At 35.7% G+C, this 17,132-nt stretch overlaps 1 protein-coding gene across 13 annotated transcripts; it reads right to left on the bottom strand.

Moving 5' to 3' along the window:
* Window positions 1–18: 18 nt before the first annotated feature.
* On the bottom strand, window positions 19–17,038 carry LOC105195763 (intersectin-1). 13 transcript variants are annotated; one of them, XM_026133622.2, is made up of 37 exons: window positions 16,395–17,038; window positions 15,781–15,977; window positions 15,364–15,517; window positions 14,989–15,137; window positions 14,790–14,930; window positions 14,299–14,394; window positions 13,386–13,463; window positions 12,963–13,115; window positions 12,710–12,886; window positions 12,294–12,645; window positions 11,983–12,196; window positions 11,760–11,911; window positions 11,578–11,700; window positions 11,369–11,507; window positions 10,977–11,291; window positions 10,526–10,888; window positions 10,274–10,440; window positions 9,988–10,189; window positions 9,634–9,918; window positions 9,380–9,469; window positions 9,120–9,215; window positions 9,010–9,018; window positions 8,740–8,877; window positions 8,536–8,662; window positions 8,242–8,406; window positions 3,640–3,764; window positions 3,131–3,237; window positions 2,979–3,051; window positions 2,695–2,901; window positions 2,538–2,621; window positions 2,285–2,440; window positions 2,072–2,209; window positions 1,739–1,973; window positions 1,488–1,562; window positions 1,167–1,241; window positions 398–571; window positions 19–286 (listed from the first exon to the last, which is right to left on the bottom strand). In XM_026133622.2, exons 2-37 carry the CDS (start codon window positions 15,800–15,802, stop codon window positions 141–143), a joined length of 5,502 nt encoding a protein of 1,833 aa, XP_025989407.2. In that variant the 5' UTR covers window positions 15,803–15,977; window positions 16,395–17,038; the 3' UTR covers window positions 19–140. The 13 variants fall into 13 exon arrangements, with proteins under 13 accessions (XP_025989407.2, XP_039303847.1, XP_039303846.1 ...); XM_039447913.1 differs by having other exon boundaries at window positions 16,591–17,038; XM_039447912.1 differs by having other exon boundaries at window positions 16,630–17,038.
* Window positions 17,039–17,132: the final 94 nt, after the last annotated feature.

Raw genomic sequence — 17,132 nt, 5'->3', positions numbered from 1 at the left:
GGAGATAGGAAAAATTAATTTTTGGCATTTTTTCTCTCTTGCGATCTTTTCTATTGTAAACTTCATTATACAGTCTTATATAAGTCTTATATAAATTTTTATATAAATGCGTATTTTTGGAAGCTTTCATACTACCCATCTTACCCAAATAGTCGAAGGTCAAGTTTGAGAACGACGTCGCCGCTTTCGACCTCATGCAATTTGATTCTCTTTTGGATTGGCCCGCAGGAATTCTTACTGTCTCTCATGATGTCAGCCACTCTGATTTCAGCGCGACCAAGGAACTCTGCACAATATTCAACATAAAAAAGTTACAAGTTAGCGATTTAGAGAATTAATTGTTGATGTGTAATCAGGTAAAATTCGATTTCCATAACGAAGATGATTAAAGATTTACCATCAGGACTATAGTATCCTTTATCAAACACGGTGATGCAAAGGGTATCCTCGAGCAAATCTTTTACTTGGAATTGCATTGACGCATCCCACAAAGGACAATCACTTCCGGATACAACACCTGTTCTTTCTTCTTGAGAGCCCATAGACACTTTGCAGAATGTATTACACTTTCCTAGAAAAGAAAAAAAATTCTTGTATGAGCAGTCTTCTGCTGTGACAGCAAATTCTGCGCATCTAATGTGCATTTTTTTTTTTTTTTTAGTAGCCTTAGTAAGTGTTAATAATCTTGCTTTTGTGCTACAATTACAGTTCTCAAGGCATCTCAAAGCGTACTTACTCTTATTCGTTCGGTTTTTCAGCCGAATCTAAAAGCTTAATCTTTTTTATGAAATTGAGATATTTTAATAATTGTTTCTCATAGCTTATAAATAATATCCCTCTTGAAATAAGTAGCCAATTTTGTGTCATGCATTTACGCTTTTGCAGTTTCATTCGCCAAAACGTACATTTAATTTTAAATTTAACTTTATATCGAGAGAACATTATTGTCTTTTAATTCGCATTAGAAATACATGGATAAGAAGCATAACTTACAACATAAAAGATAACCGAGAAATAGGGGAAAAATTATACACATAATAGAAAGATAAGAAAGTTATCAGAGCAACAAGCATAATAAAAATTAATTCACGAGTCAACATTCCACAACAAATACGGAAAAAATTATACAAAATTATTTTAAAAAGGATAGGTTCTCGATACTCTACCTTTCATGCCAATGGCAAGATCTTCAGCCTCCACAACTATTAGCGCCAGCCTACCTTGTGGAAGTCTTCTGCGAACTATAACACCATGGCAGATTTCTGTTAATAGTAAAGCGTTGCATGCAATGTAACCTTAGAATTGATGCACGAAATGTTTTCTGATTTGATTTGTTACTAATGCCGCTTCTTCCGATAGACATTACCTATACCCATACACATACACTATTTATATAAAAAAGCGTCAAGCATTAAAAAGCATATCAAATTACACTGAGAAAGACACAAGGTGCAGTAACAAGCAACCTTAAACCATTGAATCCTTACCGGACAGAGCTTTCAAGTTGAAGCCTTCGAGAACAGTGACGAGTATTCTGCCACACGCCCCAAATTGCGCCTGTTCTGTTTACCCACATAAACCATGGATTATTATTGAATATTGAATTTTTTAAATAGCATAATTAAATAAACGTACAAGCTCGATGTCGATGTTCACTAATATATAAACATATGCTTAAAAATTACATATGAAAGCAATTTGCGTTTGAAGCAATTGAAATACGACTACGTTTACTCACTTGATCGCTGTCTTTGCAGACAATTCTTCTCGTTCTCCAGAAATTTCCTGCGTGCTTCTAAAATACGTTTCGACCACAATGAACATTCATTTGCAGACGGTGCTAATAATATTATCGGTTTTTTTTGATCTTTCAGTCTTAAAGTTTTCGATGAATTGTCCGCTGCGTCACTTCCACTCAGACTACTATTTCCATCGTTTTCTCCGAACAAAGACAATTCATTGAGGAATATCGGCTATGAAAGAAAAGTTCGTTTTTTTTTTCATAATGGCATTGTAATTCCATGAGAAACTTTGATTTGTAAATATTCTTCTCTAAAGTTTGAGCACATACTTTTCTGTACATCTTGAACTTTTGATGCTCGTTACGTTCGAATGAGAATTGTTGACAATTCAAGGAGAATTTCAGTGGTTGAACGAACAGCAGGAAGTCATTTGTAAGGAAACCGACGAGTTCTTTACCACTTTTTGACTGTAACAAAATTGTAATAATAATAAAATCATGCGGTTATTCAAAAGTTCTCATTCCTAAAGAAATATTTGTTACCTTATGAAGTATACCAAAATGTAACAGTTTTCGGGGTCCTAGGGAGTTCGTCAAGGAATTAAAGATAAGCTGCTCTTCAAGGCCGTCACATATAACGTGAGTTTGTAGCCATTCCAGTCTGTCGCTATTTTCTTTTTCTCTAACTCCTTCGTTTACCTATGTGACGTTCAACGTTAGATAAATAAATCTAAATTATCTCCTTTTTTGTGAGATGTATATTATGTTATTTTGCGTTATACTTAATTATTTTTACCTGTGTACAAAATTCCTCGGATTTGGCCAATGCTTCCTGCAGATACTGTCTATCAGGATGATCAATCGGCGTATATTCTAAAATCTGTAATTGCTACTTGTTATACATATACACTACGGTATGTGTACATTATAATTATTTACAGATAAAAGCAGACCTTGTTAATGATGAGTGGATATTTCGTTATTCTTTGCATCGGCTTAATTAAAAATGAACTTAGCGGCATCCCTTTCGTTCGCGGATCTTGCTGACATGCCTGAGCGACCTGAACGAATTCCGGCGAAGTTTCCGTCAAATACTGTAGATACGTCGCGGCAGATATTTGGCAGCTGCAAAATCTTATGTAAGCCGACATTCTAGGTATCTGCAAAATACATACATCATATGTAGGTTTCAATAATTTGTTCCGTGTGATACACATCTAAGAGAGATTACACTTACATTTTCACACAATATATCGCCTATCATTCGGACTACTCCGTTATAACTGTTATCTCTTCGTATCCTTAAAGTCCTGCAAGAGATTTATTTGTGTTCTTTTAGTAATTTTCACATCGATAAAAAGTACATTTTGTCATATCAACTTTGGTTACCTCAAGAAATTATCGTTACATGCGATAATATCTCTCCAATTGATAAATATCCTTTCTATCTCATCGACACTTAAAACTAAACTTTCGAGTAACGGTTTCTCAAATACCTAAAATACGAAAGATACATATGTTATATGTAAATTTTCCGACTTTTCTTTCACTTTTATCGAACTTCTAATAAATTTAGAGTCGTGCGTTTTTTTTAAATCAATTTTCTTCTCTCTTGCACACATGCATGATGTTAAAATTCGAATTAAAATCTTGTTGAAATTAAAAATTCAAGAATAAGATTTTATGACGATGGACAATGTTTGATTTTCAGTCATTTATCCTGAAAAAATAACTTTTCAAATACAATACTTGTTGGAGGAAAAATTTACTTTAGATTAATGTAAAAAATCTTTAGATGAAGGAAGAAGAACCATACGCCACGATATCCTTCACATATACATGAATTACATGAGCAAATATAAATGAAGCGAATTTAAAAAGAAAATAGAAAGAAATACCTCATGAACTAGTCTCATGTCTTCTATATAAGCTTGTTCAGTCACAATTAGCTCTTTGATATGTTCCTGACGTTTTCTTTCCATGGGATCGTGATACATCATTGTATCAATCATCAATTCATTCGCTACACATAAAATATATACAAAAAAAATTTCCTCCGTGTAAAATCATTAAAAATCATTTAAATATGCTTTTGTAACTTGTATTATCTATTTTTTGTGAATTAAATTTTTGTTTTAAAGCGGAAAATTATGATTATTCTCGTAAATAATGAACATGATCTGAAAAAAAAAATTTTCTATCACATTATTGCTGTACATTGCGAAAAAGAGAGAAAATATATGTTCAAGTAATATTGGTAAGCCAAGAATGTGTCGTTGCAATAATGCCAAGTGACACACGATTTGCACAAGAATAATTTTACAACAGACAGATATTTTATTTCGATCAGCGGTGAGATGCGAACGTATCTGTATATGCACATATGGATATGTTTACATATGTATAAGAACATCGGCGTACATATGTGTGGAAACACAATATAATATTTCTATATATATATATATATATATGTATATAAAGTGTGAACAAGATTCGTAGTCACACAGAATTGTTCATACTTGTTACAACATTCTCCACTACACGCCAGATTACACCGTATCCTATAGTGAAACTTCTGATGAGATTCGATATTAGAATAAACAAACAACTTGCAAATAGTAACAATCTTAGGAGTATAACGCACTACATGGCTACATCGACTAAGGGTAACCAGTTACACAACTTGCTTTAGACATCCCGTCACCCCATCTGAATAACGTCATGCTGGACTGATTTGTCTGGAATATCTAATTATTAAGCACACAATTATTGCCACTGTGACATAACGTATTTACTCGCTTTTGTCATGGAGGGTTACATAGAACGCATAAAAGTTCTTGCAATGAATAAATACGTTGTGCGCTTGATTTTTCGTCGAATCAACTGTATCCGTCTTCGGTTTTTCTAAATGACATTATGGTTGGAGTCTCAAGGAGTCTCTAAGGAAGCCAGACCGACCATATTTTTGCGAATATTTGTAAAAACGTTCATCGAACGTTAAATTGTCAGTGTTGTATCAAAGCTTCGTAATTGCGTGTACGCGTATGTATACGCCGAACTCGGTGCAAAATGTAGGCTCTAATGCAGCTCTCAAGGGTCTTCTTTCTTTTTCTCGAAAACAATAAACATTTGAATATATCTTTCAATATAATAAATTCTTTGTAACGAAGCACTGTATGTTAACGGACTAATAGTACAATACATCACACGAATAAGACGCCGACTTTCGGTTACAATCCAGAAAATGAACAGCCAGTCGATTAATACACATATAGGAATGCGATTCAATGAAAAAAAACCTGATTTACAATAACATCACTTATTGAATCATGTGGTCAATACTATCGTTTACTTACAGTTCATTATTAGTGATCCTCGGTAATTATTGTTCACGTACAAGTGCTAATTTATTTAGGCTCTATCGTAAAAGGCTGTGAAGAAGGAGCACATTATCCTTAATCTTCTTTGTTATTTACAGCAATATAGTACTCATCACTCGCGTGCGGGATAAGCGACTAAAAATCGAACGATCATAAGTGATAAATTATAACAAATTTATAGTGAATAAGCTGTGTAATGCTTTTCTTCTTTTCCCGTGAAATTTTTACGCGAATGAATACAATACTTTTGCGCAGTTTGCCAATTTTCTATATGCAACAAGCCACGTCAGGCGTCGAATACAATTGTGCGAGATATTTCTGGGCTCCTTCTCCTTTTATATCGCTTCTTATTGTAGCAGCTAATCACTGGCTGCTCGCTCGAGAGATCGTCACACACGTCCTTTACATATCTTCTAGGCCTCAGCGTGAGACAACCGTGATTTCTAACGATGCGCACCATATAATAATGTTGACAAAAGACAAAGGTATAACGCAACTGTTGTTGCTTTTTAGTACGACCATTTCTATTTCACACAACTGTTCAACGCAGGCATTACACTACAGACAGAGGAAATAACAAAAACACATAACGATCTTAATTCCTAAGGGATAATCGAAATAAAATCTTCTAAAATTTTGATCGACCACCAAAATGTTCCGAAGGTAAAAAAGACAAGGAAGCGATTACTGAAAGCACTTGTTTCTATCTTTTTCGAAAAGCACTTTTTTTAACTTACAATTTGACATATTTTATAGACCAAGTTTCTTAAAATAAAGTTCTTAAACGTAATTGGAAAATCGAGCTCAATATGTCAAGCTGCACATGAACGTGGACATCACGAGATGCAGTATGCATCCAATATGAACTTAATAAATTACTTAAACATTAAGTAACAATAGTATTCGTACCGTGACATAATATTAAATATATTTCTAACGTGAATAAGCTAAGAATTTAATATTATTATTTCTTAATTGTACGTCAGCATAGATAGAGAACTGAGGTAGACCTTTGGTGTTGGTGCAGATATATCAGGTGGTCGTAATACTAATGAAACGATTTAACGATTGAACATGCGCGCATTGTTTCTATGCAACAAATATAGTATTCGGATGGAAATTCATTTGAAGATGTAAAACGGTTAAAAGGCTAATATATCGTGACTCATATTAACAATTCGAATGATAACATTAATGAAGGAATGAGTGCAACCCCGCACCAGAGGGAAAGGCTTGTATAATATGTATAAGTAGACTATATTTATATAGACGAAGAGCCAACCCTGAGTCTTTCTCCCTGCCCTTCTCGTATTAATTTTTTTCTTTTTCGTTTTTCCTTTTTCTCTCACACACACACAGTCCTTTCCCTCCTCATCTTATTTTTGTTTTTCGTCCCAACACCTCACTTTTTTTAATTTTTCTCTCTGTTTTCATTCATAGTGTCTCCAACGATGAGACTTCTGACTTGTCGTAGCACGCCATGCCGAATGTAGGAGCTGCTATTGTTCTTATTACACTTCAGGTGCTTTAATTTTAATCAGCAATGCTGTTCTGCTGCTCGGCTACCCTTTATGCTGCGTGTTAAGCAAAAGCGAAAGATAATTAATAAAAAGAAGGTTACAAAATGCACGTATTATAGACTAATAATAGAAAAAATTGAGGCAGCTGTTTTCAAAGCATCTCTTCTAATTTTAATATATTAAAATTGTCATTCGAGAGTAATAGAAGCATAGAGATATATAATGTTCGCTATATATATGTATATATAAAATAAAATTCCCATCTCTCTCTCTCATAAAAATTTTTGTCAAAAACTTTTTGCAATTAAATGCACATAAAACAGCGATCTTTAAATTTATTAATCGGACAAAAATTCTATTTAGAAAATGTTCTTGTTAATTTTATTCCAAGTTGGAAAACCATAACAATTGTAGAATATTTAAAAAATGTGTATAGATTACAAATTATAATCTACATTATGTGTAAATAAAATTGCAAGCTAGCACAATCACAATCAGTTGTTAATTGTTATTGTTAATGTTAATCGTTTATCAAGGAAACGGCTACCTCTGACGGAGAGATGGACGGACGAACGAATGGGCAGACATGCTAGGTAGACAAGCAGGCGGTTTCATAAACTGATAATGATGTCTGATTTGTCGCATCTGTATCTATTTTCATTTCATGTAAATCATAGGCAATAAGTGTGTGAGCGATCTCTTTATGCTTGTGATATACCAGTAACCAGTGCCATATACAACGCATATGCATTAGAATGAGAATAATGCTAATCATCACAAAGTGCAAGCGGGCTTTAGAGGATAATCAAACGCATTTTTATACAAATACTTACATAAAAAAAGAGCTTTCCAATGATATCATTAACTCAGACAAGATTTATAACTGATGGAGAAAAAATATATTCTTCGATATATTAATCTACATTGAGCTTATAAAAAATTTCTGCTGTTTTCTCTTTCTCTATTAACACTCTGTTCATAACAATATATATTAATCTAGAAGAAAATGTAAGAACTACGCTACATACTTTTTAGCTTTACTCTCTTATAAACTATTAACTTATAATTCTAACATTAAGTATATATTTGATAATAATTGCAATAACGCACTCCATCTTTACTTATTCTGCAAATTATTGTAAACAAGTGCAAAATAAATGAAGGTGGAAGCTAAAATAATAAAATAATACAATAATAATAACAATATTCATAACTACGATGACAACGGTAATGATAATGATAATGTTGATAACGAAAATAATACTGACAAATGTTGATAATGAAAATGACAACAATAATGATAAAAGATACAAATAAATAATTGTTTTAATTGGAACTTGTTATATCTGATGATCGTCCGCCTATCCGTAGCCAGAAGTTATATATTTCGCATTTCTATATTTTTATTCTATCTCTTATTAGTTAATTCAATCACTCTCTCTTTATACGCGTGCAGTCAGTATGTATAGAAATTTAATATCAGTTAGCATTATAGTACATAATTTTCTTCTCTGTTCACACTGTACGATTTGTGATGTTAAAAGGCATAAGGTGATCCTGAGATTTAATTTCGGCAATCACGTACAAAAGAAATACTTACACATAGGTGATACGTAGTTGCTTGGAAAAACGCCAGATACACCATTCAATTCACCTCTCCACCATGACGCTTCTTCCTTAGCAAGTACCGAAATAACGTCACCCTTTTCGAAACTTAATTCATCCTCGTTTTGTGCTTGATAAGGATACAGAGCCATAACGCGTTCTATAAATAAAAGAAAATATTTATACTTTAGATTTATTACGCTGGCAAATTATTCTAAACATTATAGTTTAATCTAAACGTATAAGTTTTGAAAAAAATTGTAAGATAATAATTGCAGGATTTATTTACCAATATTCGGATCCGTTGGAGAATCTTGATATCCATGAGAGACAGGTGTACTTCTATTACTGCTACTGGTTAAGGGTTTAACATAAGTTGCTGGGAACCAACCAACTTGCCTCTTTTTACCGCGTGCCTAAATAAATAATACGCTAGTTATTACTTATAATAACAAGTATAATATTAAGAATTAAAAAAAGAAACTTATTCTACCTGAAGTTCTCCTTCCCACCAACCGCTGTCAGTCTTTTTGCGAATCATTATTAATTGTCCTCTTTGCAAGTCTAACTGTTCTGCACTTGTTGCTTGATAGGGTGCAATGACTTGAACAATTTCTGGTTTTCTTCCCCTCTGTGAAAGAAAAAATTTTTTATGAGTAAAACTCTCAATATATTGAAACAATTTTATAGCTCTAAAAATTTTACGAAAAAAAAAAGGTTTTACATAACGATAAAAACTGATATAATATAGTAAATAAAATACCTTGTAATACTGCATCAGGATGTGAGTAGCACAAAAGAAGCAATAAGCAATTACATTTTTAAAATAAAAAAAAATTTTAATTGATATGAATATATTAGTTTTTTTTTTACCTGCTGAGCTGCCATAGCACTAAAGTCTGGTAATTCCGCCCTATCCTCAGCAGCTGCTCTCTCGTCTTCTAACTGTTCCGCCGTTTTCTCTACCTGCTAAATACACGTACACTCTATGTCATTTAAGCTTTGCTACTAGTCTCATTATCAAATATCAATATAATAATAGCAGGTTAATAACATTAACATTTCAACACGTGTAATTAAATATAGAATATAATTGCAAATGCAATTTGAAATAAATGATTATTATTACGCACTTGTGATTCTGCAGTCGCCAAGATATTAGCTTCGTTCTTTATTTCCGCAGTTGCAGCAACAACAGGGGACTGAATGTTAGTAGACGCGGCCTGTGATTACACAAATTCGTATAAGAAACTTTCTAATATAGATTAATAAAAACAGAAAAAATTGTGCTCTTGTCACAATTAAGCAATTAACTACAACTTTCACATAAATTAATTGTTAAAACTAGCAAAAACAAAATACAAGTAATATGAAATTTGTAACATACCTGACTGGGAGCGGCGCACTTCTCTACATAATTAGACGGAAAGATTCCACTTTTGTTCCCTATACAACCGGTCCACCATTCGTTTTCTTTCTTCGTAACTAATATAACTTCTCCTTGATTGAAACTAAGATCGCCGGTCTCGCTAGATTCGTATCGGTAAAGAGCGACGTAATATTCATTAAGACCATCAGTCCCAGCATCTTTGTTACTCGTAACTTCTTTCACGTATGATTTAGGGAACCAACCATTATTTCCAGTACTAGCTGAACCATACCACCAGTCGTCCTGAACAAAATAGATGCTTTACAAAACGTATACGCATTATCTTCTTCATATAATTAATATAATAGTAACCTGTTGTTCAGAAACATTAATAGTTTCTCCTTTTTCAAAGGAAAGATGTTGCTCCATAGTAGGTCGATAAGGAAACAAAGCAGTGACTTGTATATTGCAAGATGTACCTAATCCTAAAGTAGGTATAATAGCTTCCACTATCGGAGCTTCTCCCCCTAATGATCCCGCATCAGATACGTTCTCGGGAACTTCCGCTATTCCTCTGCACAATCACAATAAAAAGCTCAAATTAGTGATACATAAAATGACATATTCATAATAAATAACATAAATGAAAATAACTAACTCTAATGTTCTCTTCTCTACACTGTCTTGTTGTATGAAAGTACGTTCGTTGTCCAAGTCAGCTGCACCAGTATCCACTGGCTCCACATATGATTCAGGAAACCAACCGGTATGGCCGCGAATTTCTCCCGCCATCCAACCTGGTTCAGCATTTTGCACAGGCGGTACCTATAAGTAAACATTATTTAACTAATTCTTGGATCAATTTTTTCTTCAATAATAGCAATTCTATTTCAAAATATATTATACCTACCAATATAATATCACCAGGTTGAAACGATATTTCGTCTTGATTTCGCGCTACAAATTCGTAAAGGGCTCTGTATTTGCGGACACCAACGACAGCAGTTTCATTTACTGAGCTTGCAGTAGTCTCGTTGACAGGCCAAGCTGTATCGCTGACAGGTGCGTCTCCCCAACCACTATCGCCCCACGCGGATGTGGCAAAAGCAGCAGCTGAGACATTACTACTTGACCGAAGTTCAATTACTTTCTTCTTCTTTTCATCAAAAGTGACATAAAGTTGTTTACAATCCACTACTATATTTTTTATTTGTGTCTTAATATCCTCAAGCTGACCATTATTATTTTCAATATCAGACATTTTAGAATCAATCTGTTAAAAAGTACGATTAAAGAAATATTAATATAATATTAATAAAATATTGTATGGAAGTTGAAATCGCAATTGATAAACATCAAACCTGCTGTTGTAAATCTGCTATTTTATCTTTCATTTGCTTAAGAGTAATTTGTTTATTGTCAAAAGCCATTTTAATAGCCTCTTGCCCGGCTGCATCTTGCGCCGCGTTGATTTTATTTCTTGCCTCAATACGTGCTTTCTCTTGACTCAATGCTAGCAATCTTTGATTTTGTTCCCGAAGTTTATTTTTTAATGCGGCCATCTCTTGTAACTGTGTGTCTCTCGTTGATCTCATACCATCGATAGTTGTTTTGACGCCTGACACTCCTACTCGAGTGTCACAAATCTTTTGTGACAATTCCTTCACTTTATCATTCTAAAAGAAAAGACAATGTAAGAATTAATCATAGAAATGGTTATTATTCGAAATATGTATCCTTCCAATGTACTTACAAGTGTTCCAAGTTCGATGGTCAAAGTCTGATTTTTTGCTTTCAATTTAAGAAGAACATCTTGTTCCTTTTGTCTCTGTGCTTGTAATTCTTGTGACTTCTGTCGTTCCCACTCCAATTGTCGTTGTCTCTCCATTTCCCTAAATGTCACGAAGCAGTGGTGTTTAAATCCATAGATACAAATTTTTCTTTTAATAAGATTGTATTTACTTGCGCGCCGCATCTTTCTGTTCTTGTGCACGTTTTCGTTGTTCTTCTTTTTCCTGTTCGATTTCTTTTTGCCTCTGCATTTGTTTCTCGATTTCCGCTTGTCTACGCCTCTCCTGCTCTAATCTGCATCACAAAATACAAAGTTTTCGCATTTAGTTACTCTTAATTATTAAGCTACTTACCTTATTTTTTCCTGTTTCTCGGCTTCCTCTCTCTCTTTGCGTTCTCGTTCTTCCTGTTCTTTCCGCTGAATTTCTAATAATGCTTTACGCCTACGTTCTAATTCCGCTTGACCTTTCTCAAAGTTCTCTTTACGTTTATCTTCGAATGAAGTCTGCAAAAAATGTTTTCTTTTTCCTTCTGTTTCTTTTTGCGCAAAAAGATATTTTTATATTAGACCTATACCTGTGGCATGCCTGCTAATGGATCGATATTTTCCGTTGCATTTTGAGATAGCGTTAAACTACTTTGACGTTGCCGTCTAAATGTAGGTGGAATAAGTTCTAGTGGGAGCGTCGTAGGTATGATTTCACCAGCTTTAGCGATATCGCAAAGATGCATTGCAAGCACAAATTCTTCAGAGCCTAAACGTCCATCCGAATCCATATCTGCTAAAGCCCTGTTCACATACATTTTCGAAATTTGCTCTTGTTCTACAATATGATTCAAGAATGATGTTTCATACGCTATCTCATAGTAATATTTTGTTACTATACCATATTTGAGCTAGGATGGATTGTGGCAGTTGCGACTGCACCATGATATTTCTTGCTTGAGGACCAGATAAAAAACCAGATCTCGTTCTGTCCCATGTATTAAATAATTGAGTATATTTTAACTTGGTCTGATGTGGCACTGCCCATTCCATAGACTGTGGAGAACTAACTGAATGCTGACTGTGCTGCGAATCTACAGAACCTACTCTGTCTATACTTGGTGGACGTGCTGTTGTACTCAAAGGTGTATTCGTAGATACTGGCGTTTGTGTAATTGCGCCATTGACCAGTGCACCGTTTGTAGTTGTCGAGGATACTAAAGGTAACGCTACTGATGAAGCAACTCCAGTACCTAAAAAAAATTAGTATTCTAATAAGTACAAATACAATCGTGCCATTGCTTTGCATGTACATACCAGTGTTTATTGATCCAATAGATGGTACCATACTAGGAACCATGCCAGTCATAGGAGCAACCATACCTGCACTAACCATGCCTAATGGTTGTGTCGGTATTGGTTGTGCCATATTAAAGGCAGCCATTGGTACAGGAGTTGTATTTAAAGGAGCAATTGGAGCTACTGATGGAATACCTAAATAAAAATAGATACAAAATTAATAATTTATGCATTTTTCTACTTTAATGCAAAATTTATTTCTATTTCTTACCTATTCCAGGGGCAGATATAGGTGGAGATGAAGAAACAACTGAAGGACCAGAAGTCGTAAGTTTTATTGGCGAGATTCCTACAGGACTATTTGGAAACGAAGGTGGTTGTGGTTTTGGTGGTGGACCACCCGTTATTGCCGCAAAATTATTTCCTGAAATAATTCCGCGCGATTATTATTTTCAATTATTTTTAGATAACAGTTGTGTGGCAAAAATGTCTGAAGATTTAAATCCAAGTAACATTTATTACTTCTTTCAATACATTATATGACAAATATTAAAAAAAAGACAGTTGAATAAGCACGAGCAAGTGCATATATTTTAATCATCTTTTCATCATAGCATGTTAACATTAATGGAGTAATACGAGATTTGGTGACAATTATGCTGGCAATAAATAACATCGGGTTCATGGAACATACCAATATTTGTAGGAGGTGCAGGTCTTTGCGGGGGACCACCGGGGGGAGTAGTTGTAGTACTGAGGGGAGGTGCAATTCCTTTTTTTTTGCCGCGTAAAGTTTAAAGCATTATTAACGACATATTGTCGAAAATGACAAAATGCAAATATTATTACAAGTATACAAGTGAGATATAAATATAAACCCCTCAAGTGTAAATGATAAATAAAAAGCAATATATATATCAATAAGTGAACTGATTCTACAATTACAAAATAATATCACGATCTTTCCGTTTACAAAACAACATTCAAGGTTGTCAACGCAGTCGCGTTTAGTTCTATGTTCAAGCATTGAAGAATTTTTACAATTTTATAATTTTTGGTTGAAATGTTATAAAATGATATATAATGCTATATAATCAAGATGCAGATGCATTCTTTTCTTTGTAATAAATTTACTGAAAAATGTTGCAAAGTCCAATACATACCTACATGTGTAATAAAAATACATTAAAAAAAAAAAAGAATTTTTAATCTAAGCAAAGATTAAATCAAAAAAGCTTTTAAAAGCTTTTGCCACAATAAATTTCTGAAATGACATCAAAAATATAAGCTGTGCATCTGTTTCATTAAAGAAATTAAAGTTATTTCATAATATTATACTTTACACAAAGTATAATATTATACTTTACACAAAGATATGTGAGATACATTTGTAAAGACATTCCAAAATCGTGTAGTGTATTTGAAGTGTACAACAACTAGAGAGTTTGCTTTACATTATATTACAACTAATGTCAACAAATAAAATGGTTTGAAAATACGTTTCAACTTAAAACACTGTCAAGCGATCGACCAGAAACTCTAAGAAAAAGAAAACAGACTGGTCCATAAAACACATTCATACAACACATTCTGTACAATTAACATACCCACAGAAGGTGGCGCGGGTCGAGCGGGTGGCTTAGACGGTATATGAGTTGTAGCATGTGTGCTTGGAGCCACATTCTGTCTATTTTGTTGTAATGCTGTGTAGTATGATGAATTATGAATAACACATAGACAAGAAATAATTGATATAATGTTTAATGGCTGAAGTAACAACATGGACAACGATACGTCCAATTTATGAAAATGATAGCACTGATAGAGACATGAGATTGTATTAATAAAGGTTTGTTGAATATTAGTGGCTGTAATCAAATTGTACTCATGTTTGATAAATCTGAATGAATCTAATAAGCGGCGATTATCTGAGTGGAAGTGGGTGCTTACAGATACTCTTACGAGCCTCTTATAAATCAAAATTTTTTTTGCTAGTTTATCGAGATTTTATATAAGCATCTACCTGACAATCGTCGATCGAAAGATAGAGAAGAGTGAATAACATTTGAAAATGAGTCAATGTTTATTAATATATTACCTATAAGAGTATTTCCAGCCGTGGGTATCGTGCTGGCTGCAGTTTGAGATACCATCGGTTGATGACCGCTTAAATTTACTAGAGAGCTAACATTACTTGAAGCAGTGGAGCCATTCGGCAATCCAGCCAGGCTTGCATCGCCTAAAATATCTCGCAATGTAATTTTATGTATCTTACACACACAAAATGACTCACTTACCTGTTGAGAAAGATTTCAAGCTTTGTATAAGAACAGGTGGCAGTACTTTGGGAATTTCAAAACCGCGCAGTTTCAAATTGATTAATTTGCATGCGATACTAAACTCATTTATATTCATCTTCCCATCTGCATCTGTATCCGATAATGCCCTGTAATATACAAAGAATTAGAAAATATCTTTTACAATGTGCTCTTTGCTTCCTGCTTTTTGTCTATTCGCTTTTTATATACAATACTATTTTATAAATTGATGAGGTAAAAATTGATAAACTCTCTATGAAAGAAACGAAAAGCACACTAGACACAAAGACAATAAATAAAAAGCAAGATTAGCTTTTACAAAGGATTAAGATACAATCATTAAAGCGTCTTTACCATATCTGTCCAAGAACGGCAGGCTGAAGTTGAGATCTAAGGAGAAATCCCTTTGCCTGTTCACCAGTGACAATTCCATTGATCGGGTTCAACGAGTCGAATTGTTCTTGATATCTCATTCTTTCTCTAGGCTGGATCACCCAGGGATCCGTTCCTGTGTACCAAACATGATATTAAGGATGAGCTACTACAATCTGTGATGAAATCATCCATTTATTTGCAAAGGCATTATGTCAGGGCTTTATTCAAGCCTATTCATACTGAGCAAAGTTGTCAATGCTACAAGATAAAGTTTATCTGAAAGATATCGAGCATGATAAGGAAGTATTACAAATGACAACATACAGCCAGCCTGACAATAGACGTGCAAATGTCAATACGTGGCGGATAGAATAAGGATGGGTAAAATTCACAGACCTGGAGTCTGGGGAGTGACCATTTTGAGGAGATCGTCGTCCGCTGCGCGATACTAGAGACGGTATCACGTCGTAAAACTGTCGCGTTCCTCGCGATCGGTGCGATTAACGGCGACAGTTCACGCCTTCAAGGTTAAGCTTAGGTTAGGTCACGATGATCGATCCTCGCCTCGACGACGGCTTCGCGACGGGATTTATCTGGCAATGGAAAAATCAAATCGAAGGATAAGGAATCCCTCCGCGAGCGCGATTTCTATTCGCGATTCGGGCAACGACGTGGTACAACGGCGAAGTCACACGGATCGAAGGGAATACGAAATATCGAGCGCTGGCTCGCGCGCATAAAGAAAATATACTCTGATAACGAGAGATCGCGAGGGCAGCACGACGCGAGAAGCGCTCGCGCGACAGACGTCGTCAAATCAAAGGGAGTCGCGTGCGTAAATCCCGTCAATCCCGTGTCCCGTGTCGCGAGAAACGCCAATCGTACCGCCCACCATATCCGTCATCGCCCATTATCACCCATCATCGCGCGACCTACGATCCCGTTGTCGTCGTCGTCGTTGTTGTCGTTCATTCGTCCGTCCGTCCGTCCGTCCGTTCACTAGGATCTACCTGGGTGTCAGTCGGTCCACTTGCCCCGTTCTCGTGTCCCAACTGTCAATCGCGCCGCGTCTCTCCCGCGTGCGCGGCCCGACGAGCGAAGGCGGAATCGATCTTTCCTTCCCCGCGATAGGAAAAAGGGATGAGAGATTTTGCCGCGAGGAGACAACTGTTTCGGCACGACCGGGTTGACCGAGGGAGAGCGAACCCGTGCGAGCCGATCTACGATGAGATGACCACCACTGACCACCGACAAACTCGCCTAGCTCACAACCGCTCGTCGTGCAACTACTACTCGCGCACGTCACTTTCACGAGCGCTCGGTCGCTCTCGGGACTCTTCGGCGAGAATCGATATCCCGCCTCCGAGACTGATTCCTGCGATCTGCAGCGAAGATCGTTTGATTCTCCGCGAGAGAGAAAGAGAGAGAGTGAGAAGTTCGGGCGACAATACACCCTTCGGACAACGAGTACGCGTTGCCGGAAGTGCAGCTTCGCCGTTGAAAACGAGATTTAATTGCTCGATGGCGGGACGATGGTCGCGAAAGAATGTTGGCGACTCGCAGCGAACGTCGGAGCGTTACGTTTCGTTCCTGAGCGCACTTCAGACCGAACGACCGCCGTCAAAGTGGCTCATATCACATCGACTTCGTCGTTGCGAATCACAATCTGACCGTTTGCGAACCTTCCTTTGTCGGCGTTTGCTGCCGTACGTAAGCTGCGTAAGCAAAATAAACGAATGTATCGGCGA

Source organism: Solenopsis invicta, chromosome 4, assembly GCF_016802725.1.
Source record: "Solenopsis invicta isolate M01_SB chromosome 4, UNIL_Sinv_3.0, whole genome shotgun sequence".
Taxonomy (NCBI): Eukaryota; Metazoa; Arthropoda; class Insecta; order Hymenoptera; family Formicidae; genus Solenopsis; species Solenopsis invicta.
Note: the sequence above shows the minus strand (reverse complement) of the source record. Positions and strands in the feature narration are given on the sequence as shown.